This window comes from Notolepis coatsorum (assembly GCF_963971535.1).
Source record: "Notolepis coatsorum genome assembly, chromosome: 4".
In the NCBI taxonomy this organism is placed as follows: Eukaryota; Metazoa; Chordata; class Actinopteri; order Aulopiformes; family Paralepididae; genus Notolepis; species Notolepis coatsorum.
The window spans coordinates 73,754,506-73,774,458 of NC_140168.1; the positions used below are offsets into that span (position 1 = coordinate 73,754,506).

Below are 19,953 nucleotides of genomic sequence, written 5' to 3' on the forward strand. Positions count from 1 at the left end.
TTCTGATGGTGGAACACGCTTTTATTTGGCATCAACTGTTGACCTTGACCCTCATGACCCCCCATGAGTCCCTGTCCCTACTCCCCACAAACACCTCAAAGGGGTCATGGGTCTCAGAGAGTTAAATCCATCATCTGTTCCCATTCTTTGTTCCAACATGTTATTCCAACTCTGACCACTTCTAACACTGAGAAGACCTTCTTTCCAAGTTCCATGGGGGGAGGGGCTTAGCAGTGGGAAGGGCTGTTCTCTTCAAGCGTCATATAAATGAACTCCCTCTGTCCTTGTCTGAGTTTGGTCTCTCCTCTGCTCCTCTCTCTCTCTCTTTCCTCCTCTCCTCCTCTCCTGCTGAGACTCCTGTGTTCCATCACTCCTTTTATTCTTCTTATCCTCAAGAAGCCACCGACAGACCGTCGCCATGGAGGCCATCAAGAAGAAGATGCTGATGCTGAAGCTGGATAAGGAGAACGCTCTGGACCAGGCTGAGCAGGCCGAGACCGACAAGAAGGGTGCTGAGGAGAGGAGCAAGCAGGTGGGCCACGGGTGACCGTGCGGGTCAGACAGACGGACGGATAGACGGACAGACAGACAGACAGACAGACAGACAGACAGACAGACAGACAGACAGACAGACAGACAGACAGACAGACAGACAGACAGACAGACAGACAGACAGACAGACAGACAGACAGACAGACAGACAGACAGACAGACAGACAGACAGACAGAAATACAGACAGAAATACAGACAGACTTACAGTAAAGATTTTAAATAACTTTTAGTAAAAAAAGAAAAGAAAAAGTGTTACTAATTGTCGATTCAGTTTCTCTTAAACATATCATTTAGCAACTACATAGATTGAAACGGTACGGTGTCCCTAACAATGCGGGGGGGACAAGTTGAAGGTTACGTTCAAGAATAGGTTCTAGCTGTAATGTAATCCATCTCTCCTGTAAGTCTGTGTCACTGGAGGGGGGAGGGGGAGCGGGGTGTCAACCTAGTAAACTTTCAATTCCGCTTGAGAGAAACTATACTTGCTATTTGAAACTGTATGAAAAGCCGGAGGGGTCTAGTGTTCAAGGATAAAGTGATGCATCAGTGCCAGGACACCAGGGTGATGCGGCGTTGATCTGAGTGTGTAAAGATGAGAGCGCATGGAGCGATGGGGACGTCCACAGGGCTTATTTATAGACGCATGCCATTCCAAAAGCCTGATAAATCAGCCCCCCCCCCCCCCCCCCCTCCCGTTGGTGTGATTGACAGGAAGATTGATGTGACACCATCCAGCGTTCATTTCATTGAGGCAAAATGATGACAAAAAATATTCTGCAACATATTCAAACGAAAAGATGAAAAGTGAATGTCAATTTGAGGCGGCAAAAACGAGACTTATTTTCTTTACAAAGACTAGGAATTGTTGTTGTGAATACATTTTCCCCAGCACAGACCAAATGTTAACCCTTTCACTGCCACACTACAGAAGGTTAACCCTTTCACTACCACACTACAGACGGTTAACCATCTGTAGTGTGGCAGTGAAAGGGTTAACCTTCTGTAGTGTGGTAGTGAAAGGGTTAACCTTCTGTAGTGTGGTAGTGAAAGGGTTAACCCCCTTTGTCGTGTGGCAGTGAAAGGGTTAACCATCTGTATTGTCACAGTGAAAGGGTTAACCTTCTGTAGTGTGGTAGTGAAAGGGTTAATAATAATAATAATAATAATAATGGATTGGATTTATATAGCGCTCTTCTCTGACTCAGAGCGCTTCACAGAGTCCATTATTCGTTCATACACAGTCATACCGGTGGTGGTAAGCTACAATTGTAGCCAGAGCTGCCCTGAGGTTAAGGGTTGCTAGTGCTGGCCACGCCTCAGGTTCTGGTCTGGAGACATCCACAGTATAATACGTTACTATATATACACTCATTATACTGTGAATTTCTCCAGTCCTCTCTTGGCAGAGCCTGAGGTGTGACCAGCTATAGCAACCCCTCCCCCTTGTCCCCACTCAACTCCAACATACACATCAGACCAAAAGAATTAAATTTAAACAAAGTGCAGTACAAATTACAGATTGTACCTTTAAACTCTGTCTCAATATAGCTTAGTTATAGTTGCGTATCTAACGCTTCTAAACCAAAATAATTTTTTCTTTAGGTAGGCCTACTTGTGAAGTTGCGGTTAAACACTTTCCACACTTCATCTAACCACGAAACGGCTAGTTAGCATTATTTGTTTGTATGATTTGTTCAAACCAGTGGGCAGTGCGTGCCATAAGCTAGTTGAACGCTAGCGATGCTAACAGGCTGTTTATAGGGAGGGAACTCTAGACCTTTCTCACTTCAAGCTCAAACACACTAGTTATTCTCAGGCTACTGGCTACTGTGATTTTGACCTTAGCAGTAGGCCTACTCCTCATTTATGCTATAGCATACTTGCTATGTTGGTCATGTATAACAGTGGTTCTCAAAGTGAGGTCTGTGGATCCCAAGGGGTCCTTGAGGCGCTTCCAGGGGGTCCCCAGTAAAATGGGGTATAGTTTGATTTCACTAATATTGTAGATGTTTAGTCCAATGAGAGAATAATAATGACTATTCTGATCATAGCTTTCACTGATATATTATTCACTAGATGTTTAGTCCAATGAGAGAATAATAATGACTATTCTGATCATAGCTTTCACTCTCTACACTGTTACCTCCTCACCTACTGTACATACATTATAGACTATGGAATTCTAAATCACATCAATGATGCTCTCAGATCGGGGACCCTCACATCAGATTGGGGACCCTCAGCATCTAAAAGTCAAGATAGACTGCGCTCACAAATTATAACACTGGGTGCTGAAATCCCGTCGAGTATAATAGAAAGAAAGCAATACGCTTGGACCAGCACTCTCAGATTTTGGTAGATTTAATCGCAGCCTGAAACAAACATGTTTCGGAACTGTAATGTTCCTTCTTCAGTGTTGATGGCATTACAGTTCCGAAACATGTTTGTTTCAGGCTGCGATTAAATCTACCAAAATCTGAGAGTGCTGGTCCAAGCGTATTGCTTTCTTTCTATTATGACCCTCAGCATCTCACAACAATGCTCTCAGGCTGGGGACCCTGAGACAAACCAAATAGGGGACCTACTGTATTATGTGTCAACCTGGGGGTCCTTGACAGGAAACGGTTTGAGAATCAAGCGTGTATGAGACGGTTCCTAAACATGCTAACTATATCTCTGGTCTCCCTTCTCTGTGTCCAGCATGAGGACGAGCTGCTGCAGATGCAGAAGAAGCTGAAGGGGACAGAGGATGAGCTGGACAAGTACTCCGAGGCCCTGAAGGACGCCCAGGAGAAGCTGGAGGTGGCCGACAAGAAGGCCGCAGACGTGAGTATGAACACAGTGATCGCCTGCGAATGTGGTGGGTGGCCTTCCGTGAATGAAACGAAGTGGCTTCTTCCTCATTGTCTTCTTCACGCTGGATGGCGGCACGAGGAGGCAGCGTTAAAGGGTCAGCGGTGTCGACCATGCCATCGTTCTCCACAGATACAGTTCAGAGCATCAACAAGGTGTTGAAAGCAACAATGGTCTGATATATGAACTCATATCAAGGCCAGAACCAGTGGTGGAATGTAACTAAGTATGTTTTACTCAAGTACTGTACTTAAGTACAATTTCGAGCTACTTGTACTTTATGTGAGTATTTTCATTTTAGGGACCTTTATACTTTTACCCCAATTACTTTTCAAGGGGAATGTTGTACTTTTTACGCCACTACATTTATCTGAACCCAGCAGTTACTAGTTAATTTGAAGAAAATAATTTTGCATAGAAAACATAATATATGCAAAAAAGATGTATGAAGATTATATACTTTCACATTTGTCAACTTCAAGAGGACGTAATCAGAGCAGCATAACTGGACCACATACCACTTTAACACAACCTTTAGAGGTCAATGGACACTCACACAAACATCATGTAGAATGTGTACTTTTACTTTAGATACTTAAGTACATTCAAGCAAATACATCTCTACCTTTACTTAAGTCGAATTTGGACTTTTACTTTTACCAGAGTACTCATGTATCTGAGTATTTCTACTTTTACTTAAGTAAAGGAACTTTGTATTTCTTCCACCACTGGCCAGAACACAAAAATTAAAGAACAATAATAATAATTTACTTTAAAGGAGCACTCCACTAAATAAATAAAACTGATTTATTACGCTGATAATAGTCACAAAAACGCAGTGAAACGCTCACACTGTCCAGCCCAGAATTAGTTTTACCTTTCTCCTCGACCAAAGGCTGCCTTTCTGTCATCTTCTACAAGTTAAGACGTTTCTAAATAACTGGAGAAACGTGCCGTGGCTCCTCCTCCCTCTCAACACCAGCTGAAACTAATGTTTGGGCTCGAGGGAGAGGGGGCGAAGTGCACCGCTGTGAAGGAAGGGGGCGCTGCATTTTTATGCAGCGCACAGTAATCCTTTTATGTCGATTATCTCATTTTCGTGATCGTGTGAAGACAACATCATTTGATTAATAGAGCAGCCCAAGGTCTTGATATCTTTCATTTCCATCATTTCACTGGGCTTCATTCATTACTCCCTGGAATACTGTTTTGTACATCATAATGACATCATCAGACATAAATCTTTAACCCAATAACTCTCAAACCACATGAATGTGTGTACAAGAGAGTTTATAGTTTTGAGATATGTGTGAGATTATGAGCATGATAGGAGCATTTAAGTGGGCTACTTAACTCCAAGTACTACCGGTATAAAGTTTTATGGAACTTATTTTATTATTATAATTTTTTAATCATTTAAGGGAACTTTGTACTTTACTCAATTACCTTTGAGTAGAGATATCCTAGTATTTATTGTATTTTATTCTGCCTGTTAGCTACTGGTTACTTTGAAGAATTTTCTTTTTTATACAATGTTGCTCATGAAAAAATGTGTTTTAAAGTTCAAGCTGAAAAGAAAGGTTCAAGTTCAAGCTGCTGACTTTAAGAAGAACTATACTCAGAGGAGCCACCAACCACTTTAACACACCATCTAGAGGTCAACACATTGAGGAGTAGACTAGTACATTAAGTACTTCATTCATTATTATAATTTTTCATACATTTTAAGAAACTTTAAATGAGGGTATTTGTACTTTTACTTTAAGTAAGGAAATAGTGTACAATTTCCAACACAGTGACTGACTACTATAGTCAGGTTCAGTTGGAGAATTAAAATGATTTAAAATGCTTTGCCTTATTTACAGCAGAGATATTCCAGGTTTATTTAGCTAATGTGCCTTCCGTCTTTGTCTTTGCCTGTTGTCTTTTTCTGGAGGATCATGTGTGGTCATCGTCCCTTCCTAACTCACTCACTTACAGTGTTGGACTTTCCTGGTCATCCATCAGACCTGCGACCAGTGTTGTAGTCGAGTCACTAAATCTTGAGTCTGAGTCGAGCCTCGAGTCCCCAGTGTTCAAGTCCAAGTCCAAGTCCGAGTCACCAAAGAAGAGCCCGAGTCGAGTCCCCATTACCCGCCGGAGTCCGAGTCCAATCATCAAGGTTGAGTCCACTCCACTCTGGCAGTCAAAGAGCTGACGTACAAATAAAAAAAGGTCTACACATAAATGACAGTGGTCACCATTTTAAAGGGAGTTTATTTACTTTGTGACACAATAGCCAAACAAAATGCACTAGCCATCCATATCTTATGCCAAATGATTAGGGCCTATTACAATTGATTTTTTATTATAAATAACTGTATTTATCAATTAACAAGTCAGAGTCCTCGTCTGCACCTTCTGAGTCCGAATGCAATCAATGCTCGAGTCCAAGTCCAAGTCCGAGTCATCAGTGCTCAAGTCCAAGTCAAGTCACAAGTCCTGAAAATCAGTCCTAGACTTGAGTCCTGCAACACTGCCTGCGACATCATGCAACACTAAAGTACTACAACACTGCCTGCAACATCATGCAACACTAAAGTACTACAACACTGCCTGTGACATCATGCAACACTAAAGTACTACAACACTGCCTGCAACATCATGCAACACTAAAGTCAACACTGCCTGCGACATCATGCAACACTAAAGTCAACACTGCCTGTGACATCATGCAACACTAAAGTCAATTACAACACTGCCTGTGACATCATGCAACACTAAAGTAAATTACAACACTGCCTGCGACATCATGCAACACTAAAGTACTACAACACTGCCTGTGACATCATGCAACACTAAAGTACTACAACACTGCCTGTGACATCATGCAACACTAAAGTACTACAACACTGCCTGTGACATCATGCAACACTAAAGTACTACAACACTGCCTGTGACATCATGCAACACTAAAGTCAACACTGCCTGTGACATCATGCAACACTAAAGTACTACAACACTGCCTGTGACATCATGCAACACTAAAGTACTACAACACTGCCTGTGACATCATGCAACACTAAAGTACTACAACACTGCCTGCGACATCATGCAACACTAAAGTCAACGTGTAAAGTCGAGGATCAAAGAAAGGCAAAGGGAAGCTGTGGTGAGAAGTAACTTAAGGGAATAGTTCACATTTTTGGACATCAAGTTGTATGAAATACTTTCCTGTAGATTAGTGGAAGCAAAGCTATTATCTTACTTACCGAGTCCTGTGGTCAGAGTTCTGGCCGGGTTCTGAGTTATCCGGAAAGCAAACAGGGTCTCGAAACCAAAAGGTTTTTAATCCACACAACAACACAAGATCTCAGATTCTTGGCACTAGAACAAAGCCAGTGTATTACTACACGCTACCAGCCTTTTCATCAGTTGTTTAAAAATGCTGGAGGCGTGGTTTTGTTTTTATCCAAGTAACCCTTTGCCTGCATGTTGTAGTGTGAATTTTTAGATGTTGTGGCCCGCGTTTCTGCCTGTTTAAAGCTTCCCAGTTCATTTCAGAACCCGGCCAGAAATCTGACCATGGGACTCGGTAAGTAGCTTTGCATTGACTACACTGCTGACAAAACATTGGAATAATGTGATAAAGATGATTCCAATAAAAATGTGAAGCCTGCCAACGTCAAGAGGGTGTAATCAGAGGAGCATAACTGGACCAGTTACCACTTTAACACAACCTTTAATCAGAGCAGCATAACTGGGCCACATACCACTTTAACACAATGTTTTAGAGGTCAATTGATTGAGAATTTAACGCTCCCAAGCACTGGAATACACGAACATCATGTAGAATGCATACTTTTACTTTTGATACTTAAGTATATTCAATATCAAATACTTCTATACTTAAGTCGAATTTTGAATGGGCTTTTTCTTTGACCAGAGTATTATTTTATCTGGGTATTTCTACTTTTACTATTCCACCACTGAAGGAAAGGACCCCATTTAGTGACCTCGTATAGCTACCACAAGCTCTGCCCCCATTTAGTGACCTTGTAAATCAAATCAAATCAAATCAAATTTATTTGTAAGGCCCGACAACACACGTTAATGTCCCCATGGGCCGGACACGTCTTCTTTAAAGTCAAGAAGAAACATCACAATAAGTCAAGAACAAAACAAGAACACCATAAAAGTCCAAACATTTTTAAATAAATGCAAAATAAATAAATGCAACACTCCCAGACATACCCCACGCGAAGGTAAGGAAAAACTCACTAAAACCTAGCAATAGGAAAAAATGCACCACAGGCAATGTGGAGGAGAGAAACCTTAGAAGGGCCATTCAAGGGGGGATCTCCCTTCGATGTCGGTGATAGTAGTGTTGCAATAAAACAGGCAATTGTATAGCTACCACAAGCTCCGCCCCCATTTAGTGACCTCGTATAGCTACCACAAGTTCAGCCCTTGCTGTTGTATATGACATACTCCTAGTGCAACCATAAAACACACACAGACACACATACAATGATACACAACCCTAAAACACACACAGACACACACACTATGATACACAACCCTAAAACACACACAGACACACATACAATGATACACAACCCTAAAACACACACAGACACACATACAATGATACACAACCCTAAAACACACACAGACACACACACTATGATACACAACCCTAAAACACACACAGACACACACTCCTATAAACAACCCTAAAGCACACACACACACACACACACTAGGATACACAACCCTCAAGCACACACAGACACACACACAATACGATACACAGCCCTAAAACATAAACAGACACACACACACACTCTGATACACAACCCTGAAACACACACACTCCGATACACAACCCTGAAACACACACTATGCTAACAGAGGCTGTCACCACTCTGTGACTACAGTAGAGCCCCCCCCCCCTCCATTCCCCTCATTCTCTCCATTTACTCGGACACAGCTGTTGGGGCTTCAGAGTCCTATTATGGCCATGATGTCAGTCAGTCCAGCCATGACAGTCAGTCCAGCCATAGGTCCCAGTCCCCTGATGACAGTCAGTCCAGCCATAGGTCCCAGTCCCCTGATGACAGTCAGTCCAGCCATAGGTCCAGTCCCCGGGGGTCATTCTATCTACCCGGGGCGGGTTTGTTTCCTCTGTTGTTCTTAAATGATCAGACCAGTCATTCTGACCTGTGGGTTCCAATTCACACTGACCTTCATACAAACAGCAAGGCACCCGTCTTCCTCTTTTATCTACTGAAAGCTATTATATAGTTATTTTCTGCTGATTTACCACTGCCATAGGTAAATGGTGAATGGACTGCATTTTACATAGCGGCTTTTATCCAAAGCGCTTTACGACGTATGCCTCACATTCACGGCGAGGCAACCGTGCAAGGTGCCAACATGCTCATCGGGAGCAGTTAGGGGGTTAAGTGTCTTGCTCAAGGGCACTTCGGCATGCTGCCGGGAGGAGTCGGAATTAAACCGAGATGAGGAACTCTTCCTCAGATAAAGTATTACATCACAATGACAAAACCTTTCAGAAAACACAAGTGACACATAAGAAAATAACTACCAAAAAGTAGAGCGCCTTCATTTTTGTATCGAGGCAAGAGTTACCTGGAACCAACATGTCAGAAAGACTGCTTTACGCCACAGTCCATTGTTTGTTGTACATGAACCAGCACTGAAACACAGATGTATTCATTTTTGAAAGAGGGTGGATGAGCAACTGCATATCAGCCCTACATATATGTATACTGTATGTGACCAGACATACATATACTGTATGCAGGGGTGTAAAAAGTACCCAGAAATTATACTTAAGTGAAAGTATGGGTACCGTCTCAAAATCTGACTCAAGTAAAAGTCAAAGTATCTGGCTAAAAACTCACTTGAGTAAAAGTAAAAAAGTCCTACTTTTAAATGTACTTAAGTACTAAAAAGTAAAAGTAAATTTTTTTTTGAAAGGGATAGACCAAGGGTCTCAAATTCATTCCATCGTGGGCCAAGTTTTCATTTTAACTATACATTGCACCAGGTGAGTTAGTTGAAGAGGTGAGCCAATTAGTGAAATCATCAGCTGGTGTTTAGGCAAGGCTGGAATGAAACCAAGCATACATACACTCTGCCCACAATGGAATGTGTTCTGCGATAGACAATGCTGAAGACAGACAGAAGACAGAATACTGGAGTACCCTGAATAATATCACAATATTAACCACAGCATTAATATTGCTGATTGACTGTCTATTCTTCTGATAGCAGGTGTTTAATCAAAGATCCCTGCTTTCTAGTGTTGCACAAGGACCAATCAGCATGGGTATGGGCGGGTTCATTTTCCATTGATGGGGATTTGATTGGCTGTTTACCTGCGGTCGCAGGATTAATAACGTTAACGTTAGTTCGGCCAGATAAACAATTAAAATATACTAATTAAATGGTTGGACCTGTGAGATTTGTACTTTGTACTTTGTAGGTCTGCATTTTAAATGTAAGGAGTAAAAAGTATGTATTTTTTCTCTGAAATGTAATGGAGTAAAAGTACAAAGTATACAAACCTAATAATACTCGAGTAAAGTACAAATCCCCCAAAACAGTACTTAAGTATTGTAACGAAGTACAATTACTCAAGTACTTTACACCCCTGACTGTATGTGACCAGATATACATATACATGACCAGATATACATATATATGACCAGACATACATATATATGACCAGACATACATACTGTATATATGACCAGACATACACTTGACCAGACATACATATACAGTATGTAACCAGATATACATGACCAGATATACATATACATGACCAGACGTACATATACAGTACGTGACCAGACATACATATATGTGACCAGACATATACAGTACGTGACCAGTCATATACTGTATGTAACCAGATATACATATACATGACCAGACATACATATACATGACCAGATATACATGACCAGACATACATATATATGACCAGACATACATATATATGACCAACATACATACTGTATATATGACCAGACAGACATACATATGATCAGACATACATATATATGACCAACATACATACTGTATATATGACCAGACATACATATATATGACCAGACATACATATATATGACCAACATACATACTGTATATATGACCAGACATACATATATATGACCAACATACATACTGTATATATGACCAACATACATACTGTATATATGACCAGACATACATATACATGACCAGACATATACAGTACGTGACCAGACATACGTGACCAGACATACATATACATGACCAGACATACATACAGTACGTGACCAGACATACATGAATCCAATCCATGAACCAATTTGTAATCAGTTGTCTTTTTTAGTTTTTTCATTCTAACAATGACACTGTTTATGATGTTTTTGTGACATTTATTTCACAATTTCCTCATAATCTGCACACCAGCTGTTTGACAGCATTTTACTTCATCATTGTGACCTTCCTCTTCCTCTTCCTCACAAGCTAATCCCAAACTCTAATGTTTCTTAACGTTGATGATAAGAAGAGTTTATTTTGGACGTGTTCCTGTCATAACTTCAACCCCATTGCCTGTTTCTGGAATGATTAACAAAAGGAGGTTAGTTTGAGGGACACTCTTCCTGTAGATGACACAGTGTTTATTTCGCTCTTTTGCTAGTTTACCTCATGTTGGCTAAAGCAGAACCTTTTAGCAATATTTTACTTTGAACGTAACATGGTTTTTGCTTTTGGACCCGTAGTATTCACTCTCAAAATGCTCTCATTTAGTCCCAACATGATCCTTTTAAAGGAACATGCCAACATTATGGGAAATGCGCAAGAAAGTACAAATGTCCTCTCTGTGCGTTCAGTAGAAAGCTGTCCAGCTGCAAGCTAGCCTAGAATGGAAGCAGAGACGGACCACTTTAGTTTAAGACTCTGGGAGAGGTGTTTTTGGCCAATTGCTCGGCTAGCTGGTCCGTAGTTGAGGGCTGACCGCCCCTTCAGACCTCCTGGGTCTCTATCTATGGTCTGTATCTATGATTGACTTCTTCACAGAGAGGCTCTACATATAGAAAGCACACCTGTTGGTTTGGATGGAGAGAACGCATGGTATGTCCCTGACAAAATACCATTACAGAATGGCCATGACAAAGAAATACCATGCGCACTGACTCAGAGTGTGTGTGTGTGTGTGTGTGTGTGTGTGTGTGTGTGTGTGTGTGTGTGTGTGCGCGTGTGCGTGTGCGCGTGTGCGTGAGCGTGTGTGTGTGTGTGTGTGTGTGTGTGTGTGTACGCATGCGTGGGTGCGCTTGCCCACATGCATGTGTGCTTGCACGTATCTGTATTTAGGTCTATATTTGTTCTAAAAAAAATAAAAAATAAAAAAGATTAATTAACAACCGTTTGGCAGCCATTTTTTAAGGAGGGCTTGAAGGTAAACCTGGAAGTAAATAGCTTTATATTTTCAAGTAGTCTTCCATAAAATAGCTACAGAATATAAAAGGTACATTTGCCCATTAAAGATTTAAATTTGAAGGGTACAATGTTGGTGGAGCTTCCTCTGGTGGAGTAGCCATGTACGTCACTGACTTTACAAAAGTAGTCAGTGAGGTAGCGTGGAGCCTCCCGTTTAAAAATCCTGTGGACCATACACAGTTTCATTTGAGAGACCCTCTCCTCCACTCTGAGCCACCTGAGGGGGGAGGAGGTGGGTTCTGGGGTGTAGGCTCAGGATCACCCTTACTAGTTTGTTTTGGGAAGTCTGTAAAAACCTGTTTTTAAGTTGCATGGTGATGGCTGTGAACCAGGAGGAGCAGGCATAATCAAAATTGCATTGAATCAGAGCATTTGCCAAAGTTACCAAGGCCCTTCTGTCTATGAAAGAGGAAAGTCTAGAAGTCTAAAAATGTGTTTTTTTTTATTAACTTTAGAAATTACCTTTAGGGCCATGCTCTCTCCAGAGAGTTTGTTGTCAAGTCAATGGTTCCAGGATTGACTGCTACCAAGCACTGGAATACACAACCATCATAAATAGAACCCATACTTTTACTTTTGATACTTTAAGTATATTCAATATAAAATACTTCTCTACTTTTACTTAAGTAGGATTTTGAATGGAGGACTTTTACTTTTACCAGTGTACTATTTTATCTGGGTATTTCTACTTGTACTTAAGTAAAGGAACGGTGTACTTATTCCACCACTGGTACTTCAGAACCTTGCTGATGTCATCACTTATCAGTTATCACCATACAAGACGTGTCTTCTTTAATTCACAATGAGGCATCGATCGTAGATACATCCTCCTCTTGTCTGTCACCGTCACAGTCAGTGAGGTTCCATGCTACATGTTCTCTAACATAACATACCATGGTCATGATTTCCGGAAAGTGATATCGCTTGTTTTTTTTGTTTACCAAACACTTCAATTGTACCTTAGTAAACCTATTAAGTGTACTATTTTGGTAAGCAAAAGTAACCAAAATACATCAAAGTTATCATTTCAATATATTTATGTATACATCTACAAGTACAACCTTTAACACACTAAGTACAACTTAAGTGGTTTCAACCTTGTTATACTTTCTGAATACATACAATTGGCAAATGGCTGCATTTATATATCGCTTTTTATCCAAAGAGCTTTACAATTTGTTTCTCACATTTTACCCACACACTCACTCACACACCGATGGCGGAGGCAACCATGCAAGGTGCCAACGTGCTCATCAGGAGCAATTAGGGGTTCGGTGTCTTGCTCAAGGACACTTTGACACGCTGCCCGGGAGGAGCGGGAATCTAAGGATTACCAGACAGACGACTGCTCTATACCTCCTGAGCCACTGTCGCCCCCACATACAAAGTGTAACAAAGTACACAAGGTACTCCCGAGGAGCTGGGGGTCAGACCCGCGAGCTCCGGGCTCCCCAGGCGGCGACAGCTCCACCCTGCCGAGACATACAGTATCCGTTTCGACAGGGCAGTTAGCAGGGGGGCGTGTGGGGAGACTGCACCGTTCTCCCTGAATACCAGAACCATGTTCTCACAGCAGGGCGTGTGGGGAGACCAGTGACCTCACCGTTCTCACTGAACACCAGAACCATGTTCTCACAGCAGGGCGTGTGGGGAGACCAGTGACCTCACCGTTCTCCCTGAACACCAGAACCATGTTCTAACAGCAGGGCGTGTGGGGAGACTGCACCGTTCTCCCTGAATACCAGAACCATGTTCTCACAGCAGGGCGTGTGGGGAGACCAGTGACCTCACCGTTCTCCCTGAATACCAGAACCATGTTCTCACAGCAGGGCGTGTGGGGAGACCAGTGACCGCACCGTTCTCCCTGAACACCAGAACCATGTTCTAACAGCAGGGCGTGTGGGGAGACCAGTGACACCGTTCTCCCTGAACACCAGAACCATGTTCTCACAGCAGGGCGTGTGGGGAGACCAGTGACCTCACCGTTCTCCCTGAACACCAGAACCATGTTCTCACAGCAGGGCGTGTGGGGAGACTGCACCGTTCTCCCTGAATACCAGAACCATGTTCTCACAGCAGGGCGTGTGGGGAGACCAGTGACCTCACCGTTCTCCCTGAATACCAGAACCATGTTCTCACAGCAGGGCGTGTGGGGAGACCAGTGACCGCACCGTTCTCCCTGAACACCAGAACCATGTTCTCACAGCAGGGCGTGTGGGGAGACCAGTGACACCGTTCTCCCTGAACACCAGAACCATGTTCTCACAGCAGGGCGTGTGGGGAGACCAGTGACACCGTTCTCCCTGAACACCAGAACCATGTTCTCACAGCAGGGCGTGTGGGGAGACCAGTGACACCGTTCTCCCTGAACACCAGAACCATGTTCTCACAGCAGGGCGTGTGGGGAGACCAGTGACACCGTTCTCACTGAACACCAGAACCATGTTCTCACAGCAGGGCGTGTGGGGAGACCAGTGACACCGTTCTCACTGAACACCAGAACCATGTTCTCACAGCAGGGCGTGTGGGGAGACCAGTGACACCGTTCTCCCTGAACACCAGAACCATGTTCTCACAGCAGAGCGTGTGGGGAGACCAGTGACACCGTTCTCCCTGAACACCAGAACCATGTTCTCACAGCAGGGCGTGTGGGGAGACCAGTGACACCGTTCTCCCTGAACACCAGAACCATGTTCTCACAGCAGGGCGTGTGGGGAGACCAGTGACACCGTTCTCCCTGAACACCAGAACCATGTTCTCACAGCAGGGCGTGTGGGGAGACCAGTGACACCGTTCTCCCTGAACACCAGAACCATGTTCTCACACACCACCTCGCCCAGAGCAGCTGGCAGCCCGTGCTCGCTTACAAATACCTACATATATATGTTAAATTCAATTAATTAAACTTGTTAAGTTTTCAGAAAACCTTTAAGTCCCCCTGCTGGGGATCGAACCCTATAACTTAATAACTTTAATATTTAATAATAATAACTGTATTTATATAGCACCTTTCATACATGGATTGCAGCTCAAAGTGCTTCACAGCAAATAGCATAAAATTTACATAGGCATAGAATTAGCATACAGTTGACAGAATAAAAGCAATGTAGAAAGTGCAGACATAAAAATAGGCATAAAATAAGTACAATAAGTAGAGTGTTTCTCGAAAGCATGTGAACCCTAACTTTATGTCTTAACCATAACTGTTAAGCAAATGTTAAAACTAACCTTAACTATAAGAGCACTCACCCGCAGCTGCAATGGTTGTTGGTTCAACTCCTGGTTGTGGCGTTTGTTTTGACTTTTGCAAAATAACATAACGTACATTATGTACCTTTTTTCCTGCGGTCTATTAGTACTTTATTTATGTTTTCTGATGAGACGGACTGTTGGCCATGTCTCTTTAGTGTGGTCATTGTAGTGTCATGGTTTTGGGGAAGCATGGGTCCTGCTGCCTGGAGTCCCTGGTTCAGCTGAGCTTCAAAACCCTCGTCATGTTCAAGTTTCAAGTTCAAGTTTGCTTTTATTTGTCACATATAAAGTACATGTACATTACAGTGAAATGCTTGGTTCTGTATGAGCCCCTGAGAATGTGCTTCATACAGTAAAAAAATAAATAAAAAGTAAGTAAAAGAGGAATAAAGTCTCCAACACTATACAAATATACAATATACAATATACAAACTAAAGTACAATGAAGTAGAAATGCAGACAATGCGGTACAAAAAGGCAGACAATGAGGTACAAAAACTTGTAAGAGAAAAATAAGTAAGCCTTTGTTGTTTCAAATATAATACATACACATCAAAACAAAATGGTTTTCGACAGGTAACCCGTCCCTCAAGCCAGCAATACTTAAAACATTGCCACTAAGAAAAGCCTGCATGGAGCAACAGTGGCTCAGGAGGTAGAGCGGTCGCCTGGTAATCAGAAGCTTTCCGGTTCAATTCCGGCTCCTCCCGGCAGCGCGTTGAAGTGTCCTTGAGCAAGACACTTAACCCCTAACTGCTCCTGATGAGCAGGTTGCATTGGTTGCCTCCACCGTGATTGTGAGTGGGGAGTGAATAGGTGAATGTGAGACATAAGTTGTAAAGTGCTTTGGATAAAATAGCTCTATACATGCATACATTTACCATATTATGACAGTTGTTTGAATAAAAAACAAAAATGGTCATTTGCATCTTTACTTCCTGTTACTTGGACATGAGCTCTGTCACAGGAGACCAGCGTGTTGTCAGCTGACAGTGAACCATGGCTGAGCGTCTGACTTCTTACTGAAAGTCTTCGTAGGCTCCTTTCCTCCTTCCAGAGATCCCTGGAGGAATGACTTTTCTTCTTATCATTTGTCTTACATAGAACCCTTTTATTTACATTTTTTAACCCTTGTTTCTGAGAGTGTATGGCCCCACTAGCTCCCCGCAGATCTCCTCCTCTAGCCCAGAATAAATGGTCCACGGAGAAAAGAGGATCAGCTGGCACATAGCAAACGTGTGAACCACATGATAGCATGTAGTGTGTGATCTGATCTCTAAAAACTCTACTTTGTGTGTGTGTGGGTGTGTGTGTGGTGTCTGTCTGAGTGCGTGCGTGCGTGGACTCTTTCCAGGGTCATGTTTTCTCCCAGGAAAAGGATTAGAGGTAATTTGCTCAGACCCCCCCGGCCCACCTGTCCTCTTGTGTCGACTACACAAGCTCATCTTTGCATCATAAATAGCGACAATTGTATCCGGGGTTGTTGGCCTTTTGCATTTAACAGTATCGTGTTCCCTGCTGCCCAGAGCACAAACCTAAGTATAATTAGCTGCTGACGCTGGCGGAGCGTTAACTACATGTAGATACATTACTAGTTGTTATTATTATTATCATTATTATTATTAGTGTTATCATTACAATTTACTGTAGGTCAAACTACATTTTTGCAGTGGTTTGGTCGTAGTTGAACTACATTTGAATCTTAGTCTGGTTTCATCAATAACTGCTTCCTGCCCCCCCCCCCCCCGTGTGTGTGTGTGTGTGTGTGTGTGTGTGTGTGTGTGTGTGTGTGTGTGTGTGTGAGAGATATATAGAGAGAGAGGGGGGGCTTTGGTAGACTATTGCATTGGTCCATTCATTGAAGATGAACGCAATGCGAAATCCTTTACTAGGCTCACCCACCAACAGTGCAGGTGCTGAACTGCTGATCCGAATGTATAGGTAAAAACCATATTATGCGTTTTCATCAATAAATAAATGGGCACAAAAAAAATTCTCTTGCGCGCTTATGCGCGCTCGCATTCATTGGGGGCCTATAAATACATTATTTCATGGGGCCCAGATTCTACAGCTACGCCCCTGACACTATCTATTAGGGAATGTCAATTTCTTTGGTTGAAAATGTTGTTTTACCACGATTTTGAAACGACATTTACTATTCTCCTGCTTAACATGTCTGGGAAGAGAGTTCCATTCCTGCATACCACGGAACATGACAGTTCGCTTCATTGCATTCAACCTCACTTTTGGAAGTGTAAAACCTCGTGCAGAAGCATGTCTGGTGGAATGGTTGTGTCTGTCAAGACTTATAGATAAATTGTTATATAAAATTGAGGGGATCTTTGTAACAAGAATATTCCTAGTGAATACAAGGAGTGAGCAGAGTAATTTATGTTTGACAAGTAACCAAGTTAAACAACTGTGCATCGCTGCAACATTAGTTCTGTACTCACAGCGAAGTGCTATACGTGCTGCTTTGTTTTGTACCATTTGTAATTTTTTCAGTTTATTCGTTGTTACATTCGACCATACTGCAGGACAATAGTCAAGATTTGACAAAACCAGAGCTTGAATTACCTGTTTGATAGAATTTAGTGGTAACAAATGAGCACATCTTTTAACAACAGAAATCCCTCTTCCCATTTTCACTACTATATTGTTTATATGGTGTGACCATGACAATTTACTGTCTAATGTTACCCCTAGGAGTTTAGTCTCCTGGACTTGATTAATTACCACATCACTTATCAAAAGTTTCAAGACTGGGTTCGTTCTTAGAGTATGGTTTGAACCGAAAATGATGCTACTTGTCTTTGATATGTTTAGAACTAGTTTGTTATTCTTTATCCATTCCATCACTGATTGCAACTCTGTCTTTAGGACCATATTTAATTCATTGGCTGTTGAGGCTGATGTGTAAATCGTTGAATCATCCGCATACATAGAAATATAGGACTTATTTAGGACAAGAGGCATGTCATTTGTAAATATGGTGTAGAGCAAAGGCCCAAGGCAACTTCCTTGGGGTACTCCACACCTTACCGTTTTAACTTCTGAGTAACTCCCATTAAAAAAAACTATTTGTTTCCGGTTTGCTAAATAAGTTTGCATCCAAGATAGTGCAGATGAGGAGAAACCGTAACATTCAAGTTTTTTAAGTAAGAATTTGTGATCTATGATGTCGAATGCTGCAGTAAAATCAAGCAAGACAGCTCCAACCATTTTCTTTTTATCTATCTCTTTCAGCCAATCATCCGTCATTTGGGTTAAAGCAGTCGTTGTTGAATGTCCTTCACGATATGCATGTTGAAAATCAGTGGTCAATGTGTTAAAAGGCAATTTCAAATTTTTTGGCAGTGGTATTACTTTGGCAGTTTTCCACTGTTGCGGATACAAACATTCACTAAAGGATTGATTTATAATATGACAGATAGCAGGGGCAATTAAATCAGGGACCAATTTCAGAAGTTTCCCGTCAAGACCGTCAACACCTGGTGGTTTGTTTTTAGTGGTACTTAACATATGTTCTACATTACTTATAGTCACAGATGAGTGAGGAATTTTCCTTCTGTTTCTAGAAAGGATGGGGTAGGTTTCTTATTCCTGCCCATTATTTCATTTAGAGTATTCCATAATAATTTACTGTCATGTTTTATATAATTAAACCTATTTTCATAATACAATTTCTTCTTCTTTTTATTACATTTTGTAACAACATTTCTTAATTTACAATATACCTCCCAGTCTGATTTATAACCTGATGTATTTGCTATTAATTTTGCTCGATTACGTTCTATCATATATTCTTTTAGTTCATCATCCAACCATGGTGTTCTGACGCTTCTGACGGTAAACTTTCTCAATGGTGCATGTTTGTCAACAAGTGGCATAAAAATGGTATCAAATTCCCATAGAGATTTTTCAGGATCTTTTTCCCTCAACACCTTTGACCAACATAGATTTTTAACATCCTTCACATGTGTGGTTTTAGGAGACACCCAGTGGTGAAGATTACACATTACACACACACTGGAAATGTAACCACATACTGTAAACTAGCTGACAGACAGACAGACAGACAGACAGACAGACAGACAGACAGACAGACAGACAGACAGACAGACAGACAGACAGACAGACAGACAGACAGACAGACAGACAGACAAATAGATCGATTTAAAAAGGGAAAGAAAAGACTAGAGTCTGTGAAACTTGTCAGAATGCTACCAGTAACATGTATTTAAAGAGAATAATCAATGTTTCGATCGCACTGGCCTTTCTCAAGATTGTCACAAGTAACGTTATAGATGCGCCCTAATGCTGACATCACGTGAAAAAACAAGTTATTAGACAGACAGACAGACAGACAGACAGACAGACAGACAGACAGACAGACAGACAGACAGACAGACAGACAGACAGACAGACAGACAGACAGACAGACAGACAGACAGACAGACAGACATAAATAGACAGACAGACATAGACAAATAGATAGATGGACGGACACCAGCAACAACAGACAGCTCAGAGTTAATTAGACAGGATTTATCTCAAGCGAGTGGGACAATGTTCTAACCATCATGCGATGTGCTTAGTGAAGCATTGGCTTAATGGGGAACTATCTTATAAATGGCCTTTTTCAGTGTTTAGCATTGTTTCCTAGCTATGTGGACTTATATTAATAGGATCTATGTCTCTAATTCTCATATTGGCGCATTCTTCCAATTCTCCTCTCACAATATTCACCCTCACTGAACTGAGTCATCTGAAAATTTGCATATCTGTGATGT

At 41.8% G+C, this 19,953-nt stretch overlaps 1 protein-coding gene across 4 annotated transcripts in view; it reads left to right on the forward strand.

The window, feature by feature from the left end:
* The first annotated feature begins 304 nt into the window (after nt 1–304).
* The window catches only part of tpm3 (tropomyosin 3), a 67,994-nt gene continuing 48,345 nt past the window's right edge, over nt 305–19,953 (forward strand). Inside the window, exons 1-2 of one of the 4 annotated variants that reach the window (XM_084313037.1) lie at nt 305–532; nt 3,254–3,379. In XM_084313037.1, coding sequence (XP_084169163.1) covers nt 419–532; nt 3,254–3,379 — 240 coding nt within the window. In that variant the 5' untranslated portion in view covers nt 305–418. The remainder of the gene's footprint in view (nt 533–3,253; nt 3,380–19,953) is intronic. The other 3 variants (XM_084313038.1, XM_084313036.1, XM_084313035.1) reach the window with 3 other exon arrangements.